The sequence below is a fragment of the Octodon degus genome, unplaced genomic scaffold, assembly GCF_000260255.1.
Source record: "Octodon degus isolate 3935 unplaced genomic scaffold, OctDeg1.0 scaffold00140, whole genome shotgun sequence".
Classification (NCBI taxonomy): domain Eukaryota; kingdom Metazoa; phylum Chordata; class Mammalia; order Rodentia; family Octodontidae; genus Octodon; species Octodon degus.
In genome coordinates this window covers 842,333-860,804 of record NW_004524716.1, presented here as the reverse complement: position 1 = coordinate 860,804, position 18,472 = coordinate 842,333, and the positions used below count along the sequence as shown (strand labels likewise).

The following is an 18,472-nucleotide window of genomic DNA, read 5'->3' as shown; positions in this document are numbered from 1 at the left end:
AGCTACCTTTGGTATAATATTTTAGAAGCAGTGAAATTTGGAATCTAATACTGCAAAACATTGGTAGAACAAAAGAATTTGCAAAAGCTCATCTTTTCAGATGATAAGCAGACTCGTCCTTACTATATCATTCTTTTGACCATGCCTATGTCAAAGGACATGTTGAAAATTAATATATTTGAAAGGCACGAAGTGGAATGGAATTGAATTGACATTACATATCTTTGAGCTAAAACAATGAAACAGCTAAAAAGGATGAGTGGTAGTTTTGTTTTTATGTTAATGTGCTGCTACCTAGTGATCATTTATAAAATGACAGGGCTTCTCTACCTCTTTAGACTTGGATTTGTTGAGCTATGTCTGTGTACCACAATTTTGGTGACTAATTACCTAAAGTTAAATTAAATATCCAAATGAATCTCTGCATTATTTGTAAAAATACTCTAATGGTAAGAACTGTAGGGGGAGTCTCAAAAAAAAAAAAATAGTCTCCAGTCCCTGATTTGTTTGTGTCAGCTTTATGATTCTGAGTCAGGACAACATTAATCTGCAGGCCCTAACTGGCTCCAAAGTTCTAGGAGAGGCTCTGTACTAAGGTGGTGACCAGGACAATAGTCTTGCTCTAAACTTTAGCATTATATCTTCTTTGAAATGGGGGTGAAAGAGAACCTTCTGCTCAGGCAGCTGTGCACACCCAGTGTTGCAGTGCAGGAGAAGGGCTTATCGCAGAAAATACCCCAGAGGAAGTTAAGATACGAGAGCTCAGATTGTAGCTCCTAGGCAAAAATCCTTTTCTGCTTGTTAAAATGAGTCCCTCCTCTCCCCCAACGGAAACCCCTAAGCCCAGAGGTTCAGCAAACAAGACACTGGGCTGTAGCTGTAGCCTCCTCAGTGGTACAATAAGGTCCTGATTTTGATACCCAGCACTGGAAAACAAAAAAGAACAAAGAAAAATTCTTGGAATTGTCAGCTGATTGCAAAAGCACATTGGAACAATTCAACTTTTTCAATAATGAATAAAAACTGCACAGCAGCTAGAATATTACAAGTCACTTGAAAATTGGAATTTGGTATTATTTTAAAATGATAGTGGCAGGGACATCAAGACATATCTGCTCTAATTTTCTCTCCCTGTTGGTGTCTTCTGGATATCTGAGAAGTTAATATACGCTGGCTAGCACAGTGCTAACCCAAAATACTTCTTTCATTTTCCCAAGAACTAAAGTGAGGGCTTGTATCCTCTGCATCTTAGTCCACAGGTCAGAGAAACAGTCTGCTTAAGAAGCAACAGCATCTGAAATTAAAAGATATCTATTCCGTACTTTACTTCTTCAACCATTAGGATACTTCTCTGGAATATTAACGTATCAAGATGATTCACTTTAGCTCGGACTTTCCATGCAGATCTTTTGGTGCTGCTTGCCTATTTTTAAAAATAGCTTTTTTGAGCTACAACTGAGATATGCGGAACTCACCTATTTAAAGTGTACAGTTCTATGAGTGTGAGTGTAGCTGCTATCACACAGGTTTTTAAAAAAAAAATATTTAGTACAAGGTCTACAGGGTCTCACTACACAGATTGAACTCGGAGTGATCCTCCTGTTTTCAGCCTCCCAAGAGCTGGGATTACAGGAGTGCACCACTACGCCCAGTCTCAATCCCCGGTCTCAGTGTGCCCTGGGGGCAGGGCCAGGCAGGCTGGGGACTGTACCCCTGTCCCTTGCATCTGCCTAAACAGGTGCTTTAATCTGCTGAGCTATCTGGCTGGCCCCACGATTCAGTTTTAAAGTAATTCCAACATATGCTTTGTATTTGACCAGACTTGTTTTGAAAGGATTTATTGGACTTCCAACCTGTACATTTAAACCAATTGAGATCCAGGATTTAGCTGAAACATTCATTTTGAATAAATCTAGCTTTTAGGAAAAACAAATTCAGACTCAGGGTTAATAAAGACTAGGTTAATAAAGCCTAGTCTTTAACATCTTTGCAGGCATACGTAGACTAAGAATATGTACATGGAATATGTACACAAGAATAAAAGTGATTATATAAACTGTTTTTAAAAAGCATATATTTTATAATTCATTATAATTTATGCCAGTAGGCATAAAATTTAAAGATGTCTCCACTTATGATGATCTTTTGTCCCATGTAATAATTTGAAAGATGATTAGTCAGATATGCTGAACATTTTGATCTAGCGCAGTCAAAACTAACTGAGGTAATATTCATTTTTTCTGTAATTTGTGCATACTTCTGGGGGGTTGGCCCTGAGATATCAGCTTGGGTCCTTAGGAAAAGCTTCTTCCTTAATGTAGTATTGAAGGCCCTGATGTTGTCCAGTGGCATTAATCAAGAAAGAATTAATTAGCACACTCCTCTTGGTAGAGATACAGTATTTACGGTCTACGTCTCTCCATATAACCTCTATTAAATGTGTACATCAATCTAGGTGTGGTGGCACCTGCCTGTAATCCCAGCACTTGGGATGTGGGGGCAGGAGGGTCTCAAGTTCCAGGGCAGCCTGTGCTACACTGTGAGTTCAAGAGCAGATTGGGACAGAGACTCTGTCTCAGAAGCCAAAACCAATAATGGTGATGATGAAGATGATGATGACAATAAATGTGCATTAAAATCTTTCAATTGCCAAGAATTGCAATCTGGGAATAATGAAAATGCCTCTTTATTTTTTAATTTATTTTTCTTCGTCTTATCTCAATATATGTGTAGTGTTTCAGAGGGAAAGCTGTACGTATATATTAATTCCTCTTTGGAAATTCCAAAATGCACGTTTTCTTTAACCCTACAGAGTTTGCTGCTAACTCCACTCATTTTGAGATTTAAATACCATTTTATATTGCTGTTTAAGTGTTCCATATGTGCTAGTTCAGTCTCCTCCACTAAATCAACCTGTGGTTAGCAGGATTGTTTAAACTTTGGATGAGTGTAAATAAATGAATTCTCCACTTCCCAAGCACCTACTTCACGCTGGCCGCACCAAAAGCTACTCAGTAAGTACTGTTGAAGCAGCAAGCGATGCCCCTGGTTTGTCTCGCCTCCTCTGGACCCCATATCATTTACACTTCCCATCCAGCCAAGATTTCCTAGACGTCACAGATTTTCTGTCCTCCTGTCCTCCTAACAGTTGCATGTGCCACTCCATATGTCTGAGACATATGGTCCTCAATTGCTGTAATGTGAAGCCACCTCTCTTGTCACAAACCTCTGGTATGCATTTCTCCCTTTTCTCGAACAAATAGAAATTATTACAATTTGAAATACAGTCCTTTTATTTAATTTTATCCTTACTTTTTAAACCTACAAAAGCATACCCGTAGATGTTTGAAAATACCAAATATACAAAGCAAAACTCATCTTCTAAGGTAATAATCTATTTCTTCCCCCCCCCCCCCCCCCATCTTTTGAGACAGAATCTTGCCCTGTTGCTCAGTCTGGCCTTGAGCTCACTTTGTAGCCCAGGCTGGTCTTGAACTCCTAGCGATCCTCCTGCCTCAGCTTCGCAAGTGCTGGAATTACAGGTGTGCACCACCATGCCTGGCATCTTTCCTGTGATTTTCATTTTGAAACTTATAACTCAGGTCCCCACTCAGAGGGCCTAGAGAACAGCGGGGATGCACAGAAGGCGCTGCGTGGTCCAAAAGGTGCTGCGCGTGGAACTGAGACTCGCGTCCGCGTCCACAGATCGCTCCCTCAGTGCCTGCGCGAGCTACGGGGAATCTTGCACACGTGCAGCCCCTTTACCAAGTTGGGCCAGGAGGGCCAGATTCAAGGATCCTCGCGGTCTTACAGAGTCTCAGCACCGAGAAGACTGCAGTGCCCCGCGGCAGCGCTAAGGGCATCCCCCGCACTGCGCTCCCGCAGCCACGCCCCTCCGGTTTCAGCCGAGCCGCCACGCCCCCTTTCTTTAGTATTTGACCTCGGCGCGCAAGCCTGACGACGGCTGTGATTGGCTACAAATGAGCAAACTCCTTATGTGATTGGCTGATAAGGACAGGGTAGGTGGGGCTACTAAAGCCCTGGGCAGGAGCTGAGTGGTGATTGGTTCCTGAACGAGGCCGAGTAAAAGGCGGAAGCGAAGGTGGGCTTCGCCGGGCGACCTGAGTTATGGAAGCAGTCCTGTGTCCCAAGCACGGTAGGGGCGCGGAGTCTGAGGCTTTCCCGGGGCCTGCGGACTCGCCCGGCGTCACTGTTACTGACCTTGTTTTCCTCAGAGCATTTCTGCTTTTTGAAGACCGGCGTTCGCGATGGCTTGAATAAAGGAAAGAGCTTCTACGTGTGCAGGGAGCACGCGTGCGACTTCGTGCGGGCCACCGAGTAAGTCCCTGCGGGCCGCGGCGCCCTGCGGCCGGGACGCCGAGCCTCCCTCCGAGCGGGCCTGGCCGTGGGCCGGACGTGGCGACTCGCGGCCCCGGATCGCGGAGCCCGCCCCTGGGCGGACTCGCCGCTGCAGGCCTCGACGCCCGTCTGGCCTGACCGCGTCCCTGTCGCGCTCGGGCGGGCGGGCGGGCGGCAGCGCCGCCGCGGCTCTTTGAACCTGGGAGACCGCGGCAGGCGGAGTCGAACCTGGTCTGTCCTGATTTTGCACTAGTTTGAGAGCAACCCATTTTTAAGTGATGGAGGGTAGAAACCTGGTGGTTAAGTTTTAGGTCTGTTTAATTAAAAAAAAAAAAAAAAAGAAAGTTCTCAGACTCTAAATGTTGAGGTTATTCAAAAAAGTAAATTTCTTTATAAAAGAAACAGCAGAGATCTGACTCAGTGTTCTGGTTTTACTTGAAAGTTGAGACCCAGAAATGTTACGCAACCTAAGGTGCAGAAAATTAATGCTGTTACCAGGTATTGGTGTTTTCTGATACTAGGCGTCTACAGTCTTCCTTTTTTCGATGCCTGTTCTGCTGAACTTGGCAGTTATTTTCTTCATATTAAATATCAAGTACGTAATGGATATTAGTGGCGTCCTTTCGAGTTGTTTGTTTTCACGTATTTCCCGTACGTGAGTTAAACGATACGTATCTTTGTTTTGCTTTCAAACCGAGTGCAAGACTTTGCATCTTTTTTCAGATTCAGAAAATAAAGTTGTACAAAAAATATTTTCTTAGCCCCGTATTTTTTTTTTTTTTTTTTTTAATTTGAAAGACTTGGATCAGTGTCAGAAGATGAAAGAGATCAGTCAACACTCGAGGCTTCTCTAGATCAACAAGGCATATCAGAGTTTGCTGGTTATTTCTGCTAAATACGCTGAGCCTTTTTGGTTTAGTATTCAGCTGAATTTTGTGAAACATAAGCATGTTTGGGTTTACGGAAATCGAACACTGATGGTGACAAAAGACATTAAGAGAGGTATACTCTTAAGAACATTGTATCAGTGTTGTGGTATACAGACAAGTACAGTAATATCTTATTGAGGACAATTATAAACTTGACATTGGAATATATCTGATAATCAGAATATAGACAAAAAAAATTTCAGATGTCTTAGCATACTTTAGATGTTAACTCAAGCCTGTATACTCAGATGCATGAATAATTATTTTATAAGCTGGGAACATAGTTTAAAAACATACCAATCAAATAGAAAATTAATAGGCTTTTATTAGAAGTAGGTATGAGAGGGCGGCAAGATAGCTCAGCAGACTAAGCACCTGCTTAGGCAAGAGCAAGGACCAGGGTTTGATCCCCGGCAACACATGCTGCGTTGGGCTCTGCCCCTGCCCCTACCCTGGGCGGGCGTACTGAGCTGGCCAATGTGTCAGCGCGTGGTGGTGCACGCCTGTAATCCCAGCACTGGGGAGGCTGAAAACAGGAGGATCACTATGAATCTGAGCTGCATGGTGAGATCCTGTGCCAAATACATCAAAAATAAAAGAAGTAGGTGTGTGACTAAACGCTAAGTGACGCTATCAGGCTACTAAATGATAAAGAGTAATGACAAAAGTTGACATAGGGTCTCTGTCAGGCTTGCTCTTTGAGTGAGTGTCATGATGTTGGTCAAGCAATCGTATAGCTTTAAACTTTTGAGTTATCTAGAAAATGACATTTGTTGTCACCCTTCACTTGAGAAAGTGAGGAGAGACGGAATCTACGGACCCTTACCCCAGAGGAAAGCACATGGTTATCCCAACAGTGTGTAGGGTTTACGGATCCAGTGGAGGCCGGGCATAGATTCTTGGTTTAAAATCTATAGTTTGGATTTGACTTCAGGATGTTGAACCCCGCTCCTTGACTCCTAAGATGAGATGTTTTCTTTTTTCTTTTTCCTCCAGCACTCCTGTTTCCCATTGTTTATTTCATGAAGATTCTGTGGTAGAGCTTCAGGGGTTGACTCTTCTACCGGGCACAAAAGAATACAGGTAAGGGTTCCAAAGAAACATCAAAATGTATTTCTTTTTCTTGTTTTTTCTTGAAAAGAGTTCCAGCGAGGTATAGCTTTGGATTGTCTCTTAGAAGTTATTAAAAACAAATAATATTCTTGTATTATTGGGTGTCTCCGGAGCTGTCATTCTGTAACTGCTGAACAACTGGTTATTCTGAGAAGCCTGGCCTGTGACTAATTTCTGCAGAAACAGTTCTACTATTGTTCTTTTGCAGCTCTGGGGTTACTAATAACATCAGCCCGCCCACCAACAGCCACTAACTCGTCAGCTCTTAATTCTGGTAGTAGGATGAGATAATATATAATAAGTTATACTGTATGTTAAATATACTATAAATTATAGTTTCCTTTCCTTTAGATGGAATTTGGAAAGGGCAGGAAGGTGCATACTGATGAAAGATGAAATTTGTCTTGGATTGACTGAAAGTTAGCTAGGGATTTACTAGGTGTTAGGAAAGGGTCATATTTAATAGTTTAAGACTTACCATTAGAGTATCACGGCATGAAATGACATCACATCGTGAGGAAATTTGGTTTGGAAGTAATTTAGTAGATAATTGCCTGTCATGGTGCTGGAGGTTGAACCTGGGGCCTCCTGCTTGCTAAGTACATATTCTATCACTGAGCCCCAGGTTAGTATTTCAGTAGAGCCTTCAGGAGTTAAGGTTGACTAAGAAGACAAGGGCTGGATTTTGATTATCTCTGTGTGATATTCTGTGCGTTTCAATATTTTTATATCCTCAGTCTCAGTCCCCGCAGCCCGGTGCACAGGTATCGAAGTACTAACTTCGCCATAGTTAATTGACTGCTGCGTATAGTTAAGATGCGCACGTAGTCTCTACCTCAGCAGTAATTTGTAAAACAACTGAGATAGTGACATTCATATAGTCCACTGATCTAACTGGGAAAGGTAAGTTTTTAGTGGTACGTGTGTGTGTGTGTGTGTGTGTGTGTGTGTGTGTGTGTGTGTGTGTTTGGTGGGTTATTTGTATGTTTGTTTATTTGCTTTTTGGGTATTTTTGGTGCTGGTAGGGATTGAACCCAGACTTTTCCCTTTTTTTATTTTTTTCTCATGAACTTTATTGAAAATCAAAAATTATATAGCATATGAAAAATTTAGACAAATATTGAAATGTGAAAGATAAGATGTAGACTGAGTGAATTTTAGAGAAATATTTCTGGAATGAATACATAGCATGAGATTAATAATAGATTGCACATTGTAAATAAATTATACAAAAACTTTAATGAATATAACATTAAAAATTGTTCAAAATAAAAATGAAGAAGAAAGAATTTACAGATCAGTCATATAATAGTTCACTCTGGACCAAATTTAAAAAACTTATGGTCATATAATTAGAATTCTCAAAGTAGAAAAGGGTAGGCAATAAATATTTAAAGATTTAAAATTTCTGAATTTAGTTGAAATTATAGCACCACATTTTCAAGAAAAATGTACCTTTTGCACAAGAAATTTGAATAAACTCATACCAAGATACACAAAAATGAAATTGTCCAAAACTAACTGAAAAGAAAAAAATCATTAAAGCATATACATAAAGAAAATTAGCTCTGGAAGGACAAAATTAAATAGCATCTTATTCCACATTAGAAGAAAAAAAGAGCAAATGAGTAAGAAACTAGACTAATTAATTCGAAGGACTGAAAGAAAAAAAATAAAAAGATCTATCCTCATTGAATTTTACACTTAGCAAACATACCTTTGAAAACTAAAAGTAAAACATTTTCCAGTTATGCAAACTCAAAATATTCTAATAATTCCAGATGTAGTAGCATATAAAAAATAAAAAAGAGCATAATCCAGAAGGCAAGAGAAGTTGCTGTGTGGTCCTGGATAAAGAATAAAGAGCTCTCAAAATGGTAGTTATGCAGGACTATGTAAAATATATTAGATGAACCCATTTAAAAGATCATTGAAGATTTCTACAAAACAGTATCAATCTTATGTCGGGTTATATACGTATTTTATGTGTGTATGTGTGTGTGTGTGTAAAAGGCAAGGAAGAAGTAATATAAAGTCAATGGAAAATGGAAATACACTTTTGAAAGTTTCCAATAGGAGAAAATATACTGTGTCTTGTAAGTACTGTAAGTCAAAGATACAGTATAAATCTTAAAACAAAAATTAAGATTAAACAATATTCAGAAAATTAATTAACTATTAATTAAAAATTAAATATTTCAAAACAATTCAAGTAAGAAAAAGTTCTCATGATAGTAAAGAATTTTTTTTTTTTTTTTTGGTGGAACCAGGAATTGAACTCAGGCCCTTGCGCTTGCCAGGCAAGCACTTATTCTACTGAGCCCTCTCCCCAGCCCAGTAAAGAATTATGAAGAATAAAACGTAACATAAATATTGGAATGGCAAATATGTGACCAAAACTTTTTGGGGACAGGATATTGCACAAAGTTCTAGTAAGTCCAGGCACATGGACAGTGTCCATGATGCTTACTGGGTGTCAGGTGTCACTTGTGGGACTGAGCTACTGCTATTTCCTTGATATCCACCCTGTAGACCCAGATAGAATCATGCCCCATAGGGTGCAAGAGAAGTCCATTTGTAGAGTGTGCTGATGGAAATATTTTGCTGCTATATACAAAAGAATAATTGAAAGACTGCTTTTGTATACCTCTTTGTCTCCTGCATTTCCTTGTTGGCCCTATTTGCTGGGCTCTTTCCATTCTCATTCATGGAGTTGTAGTCATTTTTATTCTCTTTCTTTCTTTCTTTCTTTTTTTTTTTTTTTTTTTTTTGGCAGAACCAGGGATTGAACTCAGGTCCGTGCACTTGTCAGGGAAGTGCTTTCCCTGAGTCATCTCCCCAGCCCAGTTCTTCTCTATAATATCTTTTAGTAATCTGTATAGGCTTGGCTTTGTCATCATGAAATTCTTTAGTTGTTCTTTGTCATGGAAATATTTCACTTCTCCATTATACTTGAAAGAGAGTTTTGCAGGGTATAGCAGTCTGGGTTGGAATTTCTTTTCTTGCAAGACTTGAAGTACTTTGCTCCATGCTCTTCTTGACTGGATGGTTTGTGAAAAGAAATCTGTTATTCTGATGGGTTTTCCTTTAAATGTGATCTGTTTCTTTTCTCTAGTGGCTTTTAGTATACTGGTCCTGTGCTGAATTTCTGGGATCTTGATTGTAATATGTCTGGGTGTGTGTTTAATTGGGTTGCTATTATTTGGAGTTCTGTATGTTTCGGTTACCTGAATGCCAGGTTGTTTCCCTGTATTTGGGAAGTTTTCTGCTATTGCTTCTGTCCATATTCTTTTTATATCGTTTATATTGACTCTTTTCTCATTGATGCCTATTAGTCTTACGTTGGTCATCTTTGCATCGTCTTGAAGATGTCGAATTATTTTTTCCAGCACCCTAGTTGTTTTTAAGAGATCTTTTCCTATCTTTTCACTAGCTGCAATGGTGTCTTCAAGGTCTGAAAGTCTATTTTCACTTTCATTCCAACAGTTTGTCAGCTTGTGATTGAGGTTTTAATTTTCTGTGTAACACTTGGTTTTTTTTTTGGTGGAACCTGGGATTGAACTCAGGCTCTTGCGCTTGCCAGGGAAGCGCTGATTCCACTGAGCCATCTCCCCGGCCCCCTGTGGAGTAGCCCTTTGAATCTGCTTCATGCATTCTATTTCTTTCCTATATTGCTTATTCAAGGATTCCATCATTTTTCTATTCGCTTCTATTTTTTTTAATCAGTGTCTTCTTTAGAAGCACTTAGTACTACTTTCATTATAATTTTCATTTCTTTTTTTACTTCAGAAATTATTTCTGTTCTGATTTCCTTTATACCTTTTTGCAGTTGTTTCTTTACTTCCTATGCTATTATTTCAGAGATTTCCAGTGTGTGATTTCCAATTTCTTCTAGGCTGTCTCCTGCATTTGTTCTCGGTGGGCTCGGGGCCTGAGAATGCATTTTGCTCCTTCTCTTTGTCATTTTGTATAGCACTGTCTTCTGACCTTTGGTGTAGAGCTTTGGTAGAGAATATTACCTTAGCACCAGGTCCGGATCTACCAAGTTCAAGCTCGTCCAGGTGGGTGTGCCTTGGGTCTGGCTGCTGTGCTCCACTTCTTCCCGCTGCAGCCCTTGGAGGTGAACCCTCTGTGCCACTCTGGCAGATGTTCTGCTCCTGAATCATCTGGGTGGGTCTGGCCTTCAGCCTCTGTGCAGGGAGTTCTGTCGCAGGGTTTCACACAGGACCTGTCTCATGGAGGAAGTTCCACTCACGCACCAGGCCTGGGCTCTGGGTCCAGTGAGGACATGGCAGGCCCCGGGCGGTCTCACTCATGCTGGGTCTGGGTTCTAGCTAAAATGAGGACCTGGTGGGCCCTGGGTGGTCTCACTCACATGCCAGGCCTGGACTCTGGCTCAAATGAGGACATGGTGGGCCCTTGGCGGTCTAACTCACGCTGGGCCTGGACTCTGGATTGAATCTACTTTTTTAGAAATTGGCACATTGAGCCACATCCCAGCCCAGCCCTTAATTTATGAATGAATGAACAAATGAGTGACACGTGTCTCACAAAGTTGTCCAGGCTGGCCTTGAACTCATGTCCTCCTGCCTTAGCCTCTCAGGTAGCTGACTTCACAGCAGAGTGCCCCAGCCCTGGATTGCATTCAGTTTTATCCAGTTTTGCACACGTATAGCTCCCCTGTCTCCCACCACCATCACGGATCACAGTCCTGAGCAGTCCCCATCTCTGCGGGGGTTCCTTCTGTTACCCTAATGTAAACTTCCTTGCCTCTCCTCCTTTCTTCCCACCTCACACCCAGCAAACATAGTCTGTTGCTTATTTCTAAAGTCTCATCTTTTCAAAATTGCTATATAGGGCCGGCCAAATAGCTCAGCGGATTAAACGCAGGGGTTGGAGGTGCAATCCCAGGCCTGCCTTGCTAGCCCTGCCCCCAGGGTGTGCTGAGACAGCAGTTGAGACTGGGCGTGGTGGTGCATGGCAGTAATCCCAGCTCTTGGCAAGATGAAGACAGGCAGATCACTACGAGTCCAATCTAGTAATGAGACCCTGTAGACCCTCACTAAAATACAAAAAAAATACAAAAAAAAATTGCTATATAAATAGAAAGATACAGTGTACCTTTAAGAGTTTTTGTCTATTTTAAAAATTTTGTTACTTGTCTTTTTGTTATTGAGTTGGAAGAGTTCTTTCCATATTTTCTGCAAAAGTTCTTTGGAAGGTATTTGTGTTATATTTTAAACAGCCTCTGGTTTTCATTTTCTCAACTGTTGAAGAGCAGAAGTTTTTAATTTTGATGAAGTCCGACTTATGGTTTGTGGTGTTTTTGTGAAATCTTTGCCTGCCTCAGATCACAAATATATCTAATAGACGAGACCTCAAATATCTCTTCTAGGAGCTTCATCTTTTTTTTAAAATAGGTTCTTCATTTAGATACACAACCTACCATAAATTAATTTTATGTACCGTGTGAGGTAAAGTAGGTTTTTTATTTTTTGTGTTATCCAATTACTTCAGCACTATATTTTGAAGATTTCCTTATATTGAAAGTTTTCACATCTTGTTAAAGATCAATTTATTATAAGCTTTGGTCTGTTCGTGGAGTTGCTAATTCTGTTGATATATTTATTCTTACCTGATTAATTATTAAATTAATTAATACTATATTAAAATAGTATGAGTCTTCCAGCTTTATTCTTTTTAAAATTGTGTTGGCTATTCTAGAACCTTTGCATTTCCATATGAAATACAGAATCAAGTTCCTTAATTTCCACAGAATGCAATGGACTTACATTTTCTGGGGAATAAACTTCAATATTTAGTTTTCCAGCCCATGAATGTTGTATATTTACTTATAACTTTAACATTTTTTTCTCAGCACGCTTCATAATTTTATTATTGAGTTCTTATACTCCTTTTGTCATATTCCTTATTTTTTGATGCTGTTATAAGTGGAATTATAAATTTTAATTTTGGACTGTTTTCTGCTGGTACAGTGGGACTGGTAAGCCTCTGTCGCAGGAAGTCTGGGTATCTTCCTGACACTTAACCCTGAAGATTGTGATAAAAACAAATCATAGCATACGATGCATGTATCAGGGGAACATTCATGTTTAGTACTGAATGTGCTTAAATGCAAATAAGATTTTGATAGCATTGCAAATTTGCAGTTATTTTTATGTTTATTTGTTTTTGGCGGAACCGGGATTGAACTCAGGCCCTTGCACTTGCCAGGGAAGTGCTTATTCTACTGAGCCATCTCCCCGACCCTCACAATTATTATTATTATTATTTTTCACAATTATTTTTATGTAACATTTATAATCTTGAGATTATCAAAGAAATATAAAAATGTTAAAAATAATGTATAAATGGGAATATGTAAACTATGTCTTTAACATTAATCAGAATCTTAAGTACTTGGCTTTGCAAAACATTGGAACAGTCACTGCAAACAGTCTTCCAATTATGAAGGTTTAAGTACTTGTTACCACACTTGCAAAAATGTTTCAGTAAGTGACATGCTTTGGGTGTGTGACACCTGGCATTTCTTGTGCTTGTCGAGGCAGCTACCTCCGCGGTGTCATTAGAATTTCAATTTGTGTTTAGTTTGGGTGAAATTTTGGGTGTAAAGGCTTGTGCACAACTCTTAAGATTTCGGAATGCCTTTTTATTCCAACAGTAACAGCTTTATGGGATTTCTAAGTCATTTTCATTTCACATTTTACTTTTTTCATCATTGGACTTGAATGATGTTTGCTGAAGTTTTTCGACATCTCTTGGACTATGGGACAGATATATTTTTCTAGCCATTTTGCATGGTAAATAATAATAAAACATTTAAAGTGTGTTTCATGGGGCTGGGGAGATGGCTCAGTGAAATAAGTGCTTCCCTGGCAAGCACAAGGGCCTGAGTTCAATCCCTGGTTCCGCAAAAAAAAAAAAAAAAAAAATAATAAAGTGTGTCTCAGATATAGTTTACTATCCACTGTCACCCTTATGGACACGTTATAACCAAAGAGACAAGTTGAACATTATGGTTTAACATTATATATAGACAAGCAGTTGGTCATGACCATATATGCAACAATATTTAAGAAGAAATTTTTTGTGTCTATCCAATCCAACCGAGGTGTGTGGTGTAAACCCATAATCCTAGTATTCTGGGAAACTGAAGCAGGAGGACCAAAAGTTTGAGCCTAGCCGGGACAGTTCATCCAGTTAGTGAGACTCTCTCGCAAAATAAATAATAAAATGGCTGGGGATATAGGTCAGCGTAAGGTTAGAAATACTGCATACGTCCATACATGTGTACTGCCTCTTTTGTATCTGGTGAAATACAGCTGCAGGATTTCCAGTTTGCATTGAAATAACTGAAGATTACAAAGTAAAAGGCTGACGAGATAGCTCAGCAGACTGAGTGCCTGCTTAGGCCATCCCGGGGGCCGAGGTTCAATCCCTGGGACCACATGCCGCGCCAGCTGCGCCTCCAGGCGTGCTGAGCCAGCCACTGAGACTGGGCATAGTGGCACACGTCTGTCATCCCAGTGCTGGGGAAACTGGAAACAGGAGGATCACTGTGAGTCTGAGCTGAGTAGCGAGACCCTGTACCAATACATTTAAAAAAGCGGGGGCGGGGGAAGATAGTGAAGGCACTATTAAAAAGACATTTGAAGGGCTGGTGAGATGGCTCAGTGGTCTAAAGCACCTACTTAGAACAAGCTTAGCAAAGCACAGGGACTGCAGTTCAATCCGCCAGCACCACATGCCAGCCAGCCCCGCCCCCTGGTGGGCTGAGCTGGCCACACACACACATAAATAAATAAAATTAAAAAAAAAGACATTTGAAGCAGCGGCTGTTGAATGCCTAGTACTGGTGTGCTATCCTTTATCTTCCACAGCCATCTATTCTGAGAGTTTCACTAGCTCTGTGGTATTTACGTGTGGAAATTGCCACTAGACAGGTTAGAAGAGGAATCTAAGGTCCACATACTTAGGAGGTGACATTGCTGGGGCTCGAACCTCTGATTCCAAATAGCCTTTTCCCTCAGATGTCGAGTGCGGGGCGGGTAGTGAGCCGAGAGCAGCCAGGCTAGAGAAATTTGTTCAGAGAATTAGAATTTGGAAGTGTCCCCCTGCCGCTTTCTCTTCTGGAGCAGCAGTGACAGCTGTGAGAACGCAGAAAGTGTAGGATGCGTGTGGTTGTCGCTCAGGAGACAGTTGCTGGGGTGGGCTTTCTGGGTGCTGAGGAGGGAAAGTAGCATCGGCAGAGGATTTGGTTACGTTGTTGCTAACATGCAGCAGCGGACTCACGTGTCTCGTGTATGATTGTAACCAGGAGATGCTAACGGGCACACTGGCACTTGAAGCAGCTTTTCTCCCCCCAACAAATAAAATACGATTCTCAGCACACACGTTTAAAGATGAAAACAAACCACCCACCCACCCACCCACCCACGAAACAGGTACTTCGATGAGTAACACAGGCTGAATTTCAAATGAAACAGATATTCTCTGGGTGTCAGTGACTTCAAGAGAGAGTAGCAATATTTAGCTGACATTCTGTGTTTTGTTGGCTTTTTCTGTACTTTAGTAGAGTGCACAGGGTCTCACTGCGTAGATTGGACTCGTAGTGATCCTCCTGTGTTCAGCCTCCCAAGCACTGGGGTCACAGGTGCGCGCCACCATGCCCAGTCTCAATTGCCATCTCAGCGTGCCCCGAGGGCGGGGCCTGGCAGGGCACGCAGGGGATGGAACTCCGGGTCTCTGCAGGTGCTTTAATCCACTGAGTTATCTGGCTGGCCCGACATTCTGTATTTTGGAGAAGGACATTGGGGAATTCTGCCTTTCCTTCATGAATTTTTTTTTTTTTTTTCAGTACCAGAGATCGAGTTCATTGGGCTATCTGGCAAAAATGTTCTTTGCAGTAATTTATTTTCAATAATTTTTAAAGAGTACGAAATAGTATTAAAATAAAAAATTACAAGTGATATAGAATTTTACTTAAAATAATATAAATTTCACAATATTTGTTGTAACGCACAGTGTTGTCTTCCAACTAGTTCATATTACTAGGTACGTGCATGCAAAATTGGAAGAAGAGAAAAAGGACAATTGAAAAAAGACAATGGATAATTTTTTGTATCCTCTTATTAGTACCGTGTTTGGCTTAACAGAGCTAGGATAGAGTGGCTCAGCAGTGAAAGGAACGCGTGAACGGTGAACCAAGGCTCGGACTCTTTGGCGGCCTTGCAGCTCACCGCGTTCGTGTGCAGTTCTCCGATGTGAGCAGCAGATGGCACCACTGACTCGCGCTTGCCTGGTCTCCCTGCACGTGAAATAAAGAAAACTCCTAAGATGCTCTCCCAGGGGAACAGGAAGGAACAAATCTTGCTTTGACATTAATAACGTAGCATGCACTGTACTTAAGTGCTGGGTTTTGTCACCGAGCTCCTCAGTTCGTGTTCTTTCCTCTCTGTTATTATTTCAAGGGTATGGGAGTCAAAATAGGTGGAAAAACTGTACTCCTTTGCCTGTAAAAGGGTAAAACAAGTTTTAGTGCTTCCACTGTTTGTGGTAGGTCGGTCAGAGTATTTTATTTTTAATAATGCCTGAATCTGGGCTGGGGGTATAGCTCAGCAGCGTAAACGCCTACCTGCCAAGGTCCCAAGTTCGATTCCCGGTACTGCAAAAAAAAAAAAAAAAAAAGAATGAATAAATAAATGAAATACAAAAATTACACCGGAATCCTTACAAGCCTGAAAGACCTCCTTGTTTTGGACTCTGCATGAAATTGACCTGCAGCGTGTCCACCTCGATGTACCTGGCCGCTGGGGCGAGAGAGGCGCCGGGCCTGAGCCAGCCCCGCACCGAGGCCCTCAGGGCCCGCCCGTGGCCGAGAGCCCCGCAGGAGAGGCGCGGCGTGGGGGGCTGTGGGCCATCGCTCTGTACCACGCTGCGGGGGAGCTTTTGGATCTGAGATTATTAGCCCTTTGTAATGTGTGCGACTGTTATTTCTTCCCATTTGCCTTTTGTCTTATAATTTTGCCGGCAGTAGTTTTGCCATACGCGTATTTAAAAACTTGTATGTGGGGCCGGGGAGAAAGCTCAGTAGAATAAGCACTTGCCTGGCAAGCAAAGGGTCCTGAGTTCAATCCCTCGACTGCAAAACACCACCAACAACAAACAAACCTCCCCCACACACAAAAAACTAAACACTTTTAAGTGGATATAAAATTTAGAAAAGCCTCGTTCACTGCAGGATTACAGTGTTCTCCTAGAACACTTAGTGTTTTGTTTTCTTAGATTTTTTGTTTAATTTTGAATTTTAGTGTAAAAGAATAAGGCAGAATCCCGACTTTGTTTTTCAATGCTGAGATTACAAGGGTGGGGACTTGCACGCTGGGGCCCCGCTGACGCCACACTGGTACAAGAGCTGACACACAGCGGCGGGAGCAGTCTGACCGGCCCTTGGGGTTCTCCGTGGAATGTGCTCAAATACCAGGCGGTTCCTCGGCTTCAAGACCCGCAGTAGAGGGCTGAGGTTGAGCCTGTGGAGCAGCTGGGACTAGTGCTTGGCCTGGAGGGAACTTTAAAGGATTTTTTCTGGGTTTTGTTTGTTTGGGTTTTTGTATGGTACTGGGAATTGAACTTAGTACCTTGCGCTTGCCAGGCAGGTGCTTATTCTACTGAGCTATCTGCCTGGCCCCAGCTTAAAGTTTTGATAGCAGAAAGGATAAAAAATTACTCCAGGCAAAACAGCCAGAGCAGACATGTGGATATACAAATAAATGGCTGGCAAGACTGAGCTTACGATTCGGCTGTACGTGCACTGACGCGGTTCATATCCTTACCCGCCATGTGGCATGGTGTAGGTCCTGTTAACGTTATTGCTTCATTGGTTTGCAGAAAAGGAAGCTGCTGCAAGCGGCAGTCAGGTAAGGCGTCCGGTGACTCAGGACTGAGGATGTGGAAGGGCTGGGATCTAAACTAATGGCCCGAGAGCATCCCCACCTTGCTGAAGCGAACGTGCCCGATGGGCCGTTCTGGGATGGCAGGTAGCTAGGATGAAGCAGGGCTTGCTTTCTGGGGAAGAAGTAAGAGTGAGGCCAACTGGCTTCGCTTCCGCTAGCAGGATCCCTCCTCCTTGTTTTGTGAAACCTTTGTCCTGAGAAGCAGTTAGTGTACTGCAAGAACGATGTTCTCCTGTAAGTGGAGCCAATATTTGCTTTCTCTGTGAGAATGTATTTCCACTACCTTGTTTGTAGATTTAAATTTTAGTAAATGTAACGGATAGGAACCTTTTATCCTGCGAATAGAGAATCAATTTAATAGATCACTGAATTAAAAATATAACCAAGGCAGTTGAGCAGTATGCCTAGCAGATATAAATGTTCAGTATATGTTGTTTTTTTCCAGCTCTTATCCTGAAGTCTGCACGACTTGGGTTTTAAAGTAGAAATCGATTTGACCCCGCTATTCCCCTCCCGTGTTTATAGTAGTACAACTCATAAGAGATAAAGCTTGGAAGTGGCCAGTGTGTCTGTCAATGAATGAATGGATTAAGAAAATGGGATATTTCTGCCCAGTGAGGTATTACTGTGCTATAAAGAAGGATAAACAACAAAAAGAAGTAGTTTGTGGGAAAATGGATGTACCTTGAGGCGATAATGTTAAGTGAAATAACTCAGACACACAAGCTTAAATACCACATGATTTCTTTCTATGAGAAACCTGAAGTATAGCAAATAACAACTTAAATAGCCATGCAAATAAAAAGCAAAATAAAAGATAATAAGCAGGGCAGCAGATCTTTCACAAATGGAGAGGGAGAGGAGGATAAAGGGACTTAAGGATTAAGATGTGTTCTATCCATATGCCAATCCCCGTAGTGGACATAGCGTACCACAAACATATGCTAATACAAGTATATATTTTTAAAGTAAAATAGATACTGTTGTTGAAATCGCTCAGTAGGGGCTGGAGAGATGGCTCAGTGGTCTAAAGCACCTACTTGAAACAAGCTTGGCAAAGCACAGGGACTGCGGTTTGATCCCCAGCACCACATGCCA

At 41.5% G+C, this 18,472-nt stretch overlaps 1 protein-coding gene across 2 annotated transcripts in view; it reads left to right on the top strand.

The window, feature by feature from the left end:
* Positions 1-4,083: 4,083 nt before the first annotated feature.
* The window catches only part of Ttf2 (transcription termination factor 2), a 45,051-nt gene continuing 30,662 nt past the window's right edge, over positions 4,084-18,472 (top strand). For both annotated transcript variants that reach the window (XM_023701787.1, XM_023701786.1), the window contains exons 1-3: positions 4,084-4,156; positions 4,236-4,338; positions 6,285-6,371. In XM_023701787.1, the coding sequence (XP_023557555.1) occupies positions 4,129-4,156; positions 4,236-4,338; positions 6,285-6,371 (218 nt within the window). In that variant the 5' untranslated portion in view covers positions 4,084-4,128. The remainder of the gene's footprint in view (positions 4,157-4,235; positions 4,339-6,284; positions 6,372-18,472) is intronic.